The sequence below is a fragment of the Tachysurus fulvidraco genome, chromosome 11 (assembly GCF_022655615.1).
Source record: "Tachysurus fulvidraco isolate hzauxx_2018 chromosome 11, HZAU_PFXX_2.0, whole genome shotgun sequence".
Classification (NCBI taxonomy): domain Eukaryota; kingdom Metazoa; phylum Chordata; class Actinopteri; order Siluriformes; family Bagridae; genus Tachysurus; species Tachysurus fulvidraco.
The window spans coordinates 1,749,072-1,756,571 of NC_062528.1; the positions used below are offsets into that span (position 1 = coordinate 1,749,072).

The 7,500-nt window shown below is 43.2% G+C and overlaps 1 protein-coding gene across 3 annotated transcripts in view; it reads left to right on the forward strand.

Annotated features, from left to right (window-relative positions):
- tiam1b (TIAM Rac1 associated GEF 1b) overlaps positions 1-7,500 on the forward strand; it is a 48,082-nt gene that overhangs the window by 31,429 nt on the left and 9,153 nt on the right. For all 3 annotated transcript variants that reach the window (XM_047820976.1, XM_047820975.1, XM_047820977.1), the window contains 3 exons: positions 4,424-4,591; positions 4,872-4,940; positions 5,852-5,977. In XM_047820976.1, coding sequence (XP_047676932.1) covers positions 4,424-4,591; positions 4,872-4,940; positions 5,852-5,977 — 363 coding nt within the window. The remainder of the gene's footprint in view (positions 1-4,423; positions 4,592-4,871; positions 4,941-5,851; positions 5,978-7,500) is intronic.

The following is a 7,500-nucleotide window of genomic DNA, read 5'->3' on the forward strand; positions in this document are numbered from 1 at the left end:
ACCAAACGTCTTTACATTCATCACACAATACTTACCTTTCTGTATTCCATACAGCAATATTAATATTTTAATTGTTTTTATTATTATTATTATTATTATTATTTACTATTTTAAAGTAATAATTGTTTTAGATAAATTTTTTTTTGTGAATTTTTATTTATACTTTTGCGTAATATTTCTGCCACAAAATTCGACTCCGTACACACACACACACACACACACACACACACACACACACACACACACACACACACTGAACACTGAAAGACTGCAATGATGAATCGTGTGCACTAGTGAGTCGGGACTCGTAGCGAATCAGGTGCATCGGTGAGTCAAGTGTCATACTGAATCGATTGTATTGGTGAATTGCGACTCTTGGTGAATCAGGTATCACGGTGATTTGGGTCTCTTGGTGAGTGGGGTTCTAAGTGAGTTGAGTCTCTTAGTGAATCAAGTGCATTGACTCGAGTTCTTCTGTGAATTGGTGAATCAGTTCTTTTAGTGATTTGGGTCTTTTGGTGATTCGAGTTCTTCAGTGAATCGGGTACGTTGGTGAAACGGATCTCTTGGTGAATCGAGTCTTTTGATTTGTGTCTCTTGATGAGTTGTGTCTCTTAGTGAGTCAGTTGCACTCGTGAATCGCTTCTCTTCGTGATTTGAGTCACTTAATGAATCGCCACAAAATTTGACTCCGTACATGCTTCAGGTTCAGAGTTTATGTACACACAGATGGACAGAGCGTGTGTGTGTGTGTGTGTGTGTGTGTGTGTGTGTGTGTGTGTGTGTGTGTGTCTTTGGCCGACCTGTTCCTTTTGTCTTAGATTTCAAACAGCAGGGACAGAGAACAACGAGTCTCTCTGTCTGTGTCTCGGAGAAACACAAAGATACCAGTTTTATTATTATTTTTTCACACCTTCTGTCGAGCTCCAGTGACTTGTGAATAGCGAGAGATCTCAAGAACTGCGAATATATGGACATATACAAGATATTTGTGATTCACACACACACACACACACACACACACACACACACACACACACACACACTAAAGCTAAATGCTCAGGAGTGAACAGAAGGTTTTCCGATGTGTGAATTTATGTCCTGTATTCGGTGTATTCGGGATGTGATTTACAGACGAACAGAAACGTATGGAGTAAAAATTCATTCACAGATGAAATCAGATCCAATCTAACTGATGATATTCCTAACTGTAAGCCTCAACGTTCAGATCGCAGCCTTAACCGCACACCCAAAACCTAAACCTTAAACCCACACCATAACATTAACCGTTAGGGGTGTAAGAAAATATCGATACACGTGAGTATCGCGATATTTTGTTTGGCGATATTGTATCGATTCTCAAAAACAAAATATCGATATTTAAATCTTGCAAGCACTTTATTTTCCTCCCTTTATTCATACTGCACATAAAGTGGTTCAATCATATTGAATGTTACAGGGGCTAATTAATGCAAATGCAGTTCCCAATGTTTTCTGATTAAATAAGAATTTTTTTTTTTTGCTAAGGTTTGCATATGGTGGTGCTCTTGACAGCTTCCCTAAAACTTTATCCTATAATTAAAATAAGAAATATCCCAATATATCGCCTTGCTTACAATATCGCAATGTATCGCAACATATCGTATCGCAACCCCGTATCCTGATACGTATCGTAAGAACCGGTTTGCCTTTCCATCGATTAGAGAGCATCACAGCGCCGAGTGTGACGTCACTGTATATGTGTCACGTTACACAGCAACGTTAGCGCAGCAGCGACAAACACAAACACAACATCAACAATGGCGGATGTTGATTTACTGTTAATGCTCATGGCTTTGTGAACCTACACTGGCGTCCAAACGCGGCGAATAAAACGTGTACGTGCGGCTCCGTGTAATCTGTATAAACGGAGGTTGTAATCGAGAAAGTACATAACCTTATTTTATCGCTAACAGAAAAAATTTAGCCTTAGCATGTAGCTACCTACTATCATGTGCGCTGATAATGTATCATATCGCGGTAAAGTAAAAGTGTATTAAACATTAGTATACTTAAGGTACGTTATCAAATGCGCTAACAGTAGCCCCGCCCACAGCCCCTGACACAAGCGGTTCTTAAGTCTAGACCAGCAACGTTTTGGTGCTACTTAAGAACCACTTTTCCTGGTCCAGAGTCTGTGCTTTGGCGGTCGAAAAAGAATGGTTCTGCGATGGGTCACATTTTGAAACCAGGGAAAGGTTTCACTCACATCATCGTGATGATAGGCCAAAACAATAGGAACACCAAAATTGAGCTGGAGCAAACTTCATCTAGAATCTGTAGGTATGTTAGAAAGGTTAGACCGAGTTTATAAGTACCTGAGAGACAGAAGAACAAAAGGATGAAAGAAGGAAGGAACGAGAAGTAAGAGACAGAGATGCAAAGGGAACTTTGGTGTGAAGTTGACATTTGCTGTCACTTCAGCTGAGAACATTCAGTCCTCAGTAACTGGCAATCACAGTGTGTGTGTGTGTGTGTGTGTGTGTGTGTGTGTGTGTGTGTGTGTGTGTGTGTGTGTGTGTGTGTGTGTGAGTGCATACGTATGTGTGTGTGTGTGTGTGAGTGTGTGAGTGCATACGTATGTGTGTGAGTGTGAGTGTGTGAGTGCATACGTGTGTTTGTGTGTGTGTGAGAGAGATAGAGTGCACACATGTTTGTGTGTGTGTGTGTGTGTGTGTGTGTGTGTGTGTGTGTGTGTGTGTGTGTGTGTGTGTGTGTGTGTGTGTGAGATAGAGAGAGTGCACACATGTTTGTGTGTGTGTATGTGTGTGTGTGTGTGTGTGTGAGAAAGAGAGAGTGCACACATGTTTGTGTGTGTGTGTGTGTGTGAGAGAGAGAGTGCACGTTCGTGTGTGTGTGTGTGTGAGAGTGCATACAGTACGTGTGTGTGTGTGTGTGTGTGTGTGTGAGAGAGAGAGAGTGCACACATGTTTGTGTGTGTGTGTGTGTGTGTGTGTGTGTGTGTGTGTGTGTGTGAGAGAGTGCATACAGTACGTGTGTGTGTGTGTGTGTGAGAGAGAGAGTGCATACATGTTTGTGTGTGTGTATGTGTGTGTGTGTGTGAGAGAGAGAGAGAGTGCACATATGTTTGTGTGTGTGTGTGTGTGTGTGTGAGAGTGCATACAGTACGTGTGTGTGTGTGTGTGAAAGAGAGAGTGCATACATGTTTGTGTGTGTGAGAGGCATGTGTGTGTGTGTGTGTGTGTGTGTGTGTGTGTGTGTGTGTGTGTGCGCGTGTGTGTATGTGTGTGTGTGTGTGTGCATGCTCTGCTCTTCATCAGTCCGTCGGCGTAAATGTGTCCCCATGGCAACCGCTCCGAAGGACAGGTGCTCGTGTTTTAGTTGGGAGTAAAGTAAAGCTGTCAGCAGGAGAAAAAACAGAAATAAAGAGAGAGAGAGAGAGAGAGAGAGAGAGACAGAGAGAGAGAGAGAGAGAGAGAGACAGAGAGAGAGACAGAGAGAGAAGGGGAATAAGAAGGAGAGAGAGAAAAAAAGAGAGAGACAGAGAAAGAAGGAGAAGAAGAAGAAGAAGAAGAGGGAGAAGAGGATAACCAAAATACCATGACGATGCAGTTGATGCGTCTTGATGTATATTTACTTTATTAAAGCTGCAGTTGAACACAAACGCTTGGGATTCTGGGTAACGTGTCTCTGGGTGCGAGCGAGACTCCAACACTGAAAAAATAACATATCGTGTAATATTGTGGTTATAAATAATAAAAATCTACCAGAACAGAACTTTAGCATAAAGACATTCATAGGTTACAGACAGGAAGTGACCTCACATGACCTCACATGGTGGTGGGATGCGACCACACGTGGAAGCACGGGGCACTTTGTGTCACCACTCATGTGGTCTGCTTCGGATCGTCTCATTAAACCCAGACGAGGTGCTTCAGCAGCGCGGCCCGATTTCTCTCCAACGCGGCCGCAAAAAGCTTCATACATCAGGTCCTGATATATAAAGTGAGACGGAGAGACAGAATCGTGGTGATGAAGAGAAAAACGACGGACGGAGAGACAGAGAGAAATGGGAGGGAGGAAGGAAAGACTTAGAGAAATGAGTTGAACTCAAAATAGCTCAATTCAGTTCAAAAGATTTTTTTAGCTCCCATTCCCACCTGTCTCTCTCTCTCTCTCTCTCTCTCTCTCTCTCTCTCTCTCTCTCTCTCTCTCTCTCTCTCTCTCTCTCTCTCTCTCTCTCTCTCTCTCTCTCGTATAAGGTATAAGAGAGAGAAAGGAAACTGCAGTGGATCTCACTCCTAATCTCTCCCTCTCTGTCTCTCTCTGTCTCTCTCCGTCTCTCTCTCTCTCTCTCTCTCTCTCTCTCTCTCTCTCTCTCTCTCTCTCTCTAATCTCTCTCTCTGTCTTCTTCTCTCGCCAGAGCACGGAGCAGGTCGCTGCTTTTTGCCGAAGCCTTCATGAGATGAACCCGTCATCCGAAGCAGCTTCGTCTTCTTCATCTTCCTCACTTCCTCGTCAGCTCTCGGACGCTGATAAACTGCGCAAGGTCATCTGTGAGCTGGTGGAGACCGAGCGTACTTACGTAAAGGTGTGTGTGTGTGTGTGTGTGTGTGTGTGTGTGTGTGTGTGGTGTGTGGTGTGTGTGTGTGTGGTGTGTGTGTGTGGTGTGTGTGTGTCTGTGTGTGCGGCAAATAGTAAAATGTGAGGCTGACACTGGAGACTCATTCCATAGAGGTTTCTGTATCGTATATATTCTAATTATTAATGTATTTGTAAGGAGTTGAATACATTGAGAACTGAAAGAATCTGTGTGTGTGTGTGTGTGTGTGTGTGTGTGTGTGTGTGTGTGTGTGTGTGCGCGCGCTCAGGATTTGAATTGTCTTATCGGAAGATATTTGACTCCTCTGCAGAAGGAAAGCTTCCTCACCCAGGATGAGGTAACACACACACACACACACACACACACACACACACACACACACACACACACACACACACACACAAAATACAGTGGGTGGAAGGATGAAGACAGTGTGTGGGCGTGTAAAGAAGAACAAGGAACTGTGTGTGTGTGTGTGTGTGTGTGTGTGTGTGTGTGTGTGGGCGAGTGAAGTGCTATGTTGAGCACTGTGTGGGATCACACTGGCAGTAAAATACAGATGTGTCCAAAGCACACAGACTCAGACACACACACACACACACACACACACACACACACACACACACACACACACACACACACACACACAGTACACATCACAGACTAAATATTCTCTTAGTTACAATACCACAAAAAGGGGTTATATTAATATTAGCTAGATTTTTATCTGATATAGTGTTCTAGTAAACCCACACACACACACACACACACACACACACACACACACACACACACACACACACACACATTACAACATTTTAGCTAGCACACACTGATATTTCATTGTTAGATTCTTTTTTAATAACTGCACAGACAGATGCATTAGCATAGCATAGCATGTAATCGCATTAGCATAGCATGTAATCAGCTCTATTAAACTAAACAATAATACAATAACACACATATATAAAGATTTTCCACAATGTTACTGTTACAATCTGTAAATTTTTGTCCTGATATGAAAGTTTGTTCTGACTTTAGCAGAAAAAGGCTATGTTACAGTATGATTAGCATTTGTGTATAAACTCCTGTGGTAAATGTAGCTAGTTACATGGATTAGCATTGTCATGTCTCTTTGTCTGCTGTAGAAAAATGTCCCTTCTTTACGTCTCTCTCATTATATAACTTATGTTGGTTAGCGTTCCACAAGTAAACCTGACCTTAGTGATCCTTTGGTGTGCGTTTAAGCTGGACGTGTTGTTCGGAAACCTTCCGGAGATGCTGGAGTTTCAGGTGGAGTTTTTGCGCACACTGGAGGATGGAACGCGACTCGTCCCTGACCTGGAGAAACTGGAGCGAGTCGATCAGTTCAAGGTGAGACTCCTAATATAAGTGTTCTGATGCTGATGATAAAGTATAGAGGAACAGATATTAGCACCAGATGTTAGAGCGACCGGTGGCCATCAGGAGTTAGCCACCAGTTTTTTCCATCAGTTTCCTAGTTTACTTTATTTATCAATGTTGTTTTTATGATTAATATTTGGTCCAGGGGACACGGTGGCTTAGTGGTTAGTACGTTCGCCTCACACCTCCAGGGTCGGGGGTTCGATTCCCGCCTCCGCCTTGTGTGTGTGGAGTTTGCATGTTCTCCCCGTGCCTCGGGGGTTTCCTCCGGGTACTCCGGTTTCCTCCCCGGTCCAAAGACATGCATGGTAGGTTGATTGGCATCTCTGGAAAATTGTCCGTAGTGTGTGAATGTGTGAGTGAATGAGAGAGTGTGTGTGCCCTGTGATGGGTTGGCACTCCGTCCAGGGTGTATTCTGCCTCGATGCCCGATGACGCCTGAGATAGGCACAGGCTCCCTGTGACCCGAGAAGTTCGGATAAGCGGTAGGAAATGAATGAATGAATGAATATTTGGCGCATTAGATCTAAATACGCAGTAGTTAATGTGAAACGTCAGGTATGTAGTAGATTCTGATGCTAAGATTGTCACAGCAGTGTTAAGCAGCTGTACGGTCTTTGACGCTGTTATGAATCAAATTAGCAGTTCTCACCACTAATATTGGACTTGTTAGCATTTAAAATTAGCGTTATCTTTTTCCTGAAGTTTTTCACCTTAGTCACTCAGTAGTTGACAGTTACTTAATACTTCATTATTAAAGGTGGGGTCTCCTTTGTTTGAAAGCCGATGTTGACATTTGAAATCACCAAAACAAACACGCCCCTAACCCAAAAGGGTCCCACCCCTGTATCGATAGCTCCGCCCACACATACATACGAAATGTGTCTTTATCATAGCTGAAGGAAAGAACAATACGATTGTAGATAAACAAACAAACAAAAATGCCACACAAGCATAATGATGTAAAGGACAAAGGCATATATTAGTTCTGTGTAACAAAGCAAAACCAACGTTACTCACCTATCGAGAAGGAAAAAAGCGCCTCGGTGTCTTAAGTAAAGTCGGCCACATATTCACAGGTCGGAGTTTCCCGAGTCGATAACTCCTGAGCTAAACGCTGTTACTACACAAAACGCGGTTGTAGCTGCCTCTCTACATTACTACGATAGAAAAGAGGTGTTATTTGTGTAGTAACAGCGTTTAGCTCAGGAGTTATTGACTCGGGAAACTCCAACCTGTGAATATGTGGCCGACTTCCTGCTCCTTCAGTTCTCTCCAGCGCTGGAAAGCTGATCCTATATTAACACGTCCTACTTCTTGTCCTTATCGTAAGTCTTTCTTCTCTTTCTTTCTATGTTTTTATCCTCCATGTCGATGTTAAAACCGCTTTCTGCTAATGTCACACATGCGCACTGAACACTCTCTCCGCCCATATCGACAAGCCCCGCCCCTTTCTGCTCATTGGCTACACGTTTGTTTTGTTTGTCTGAAGC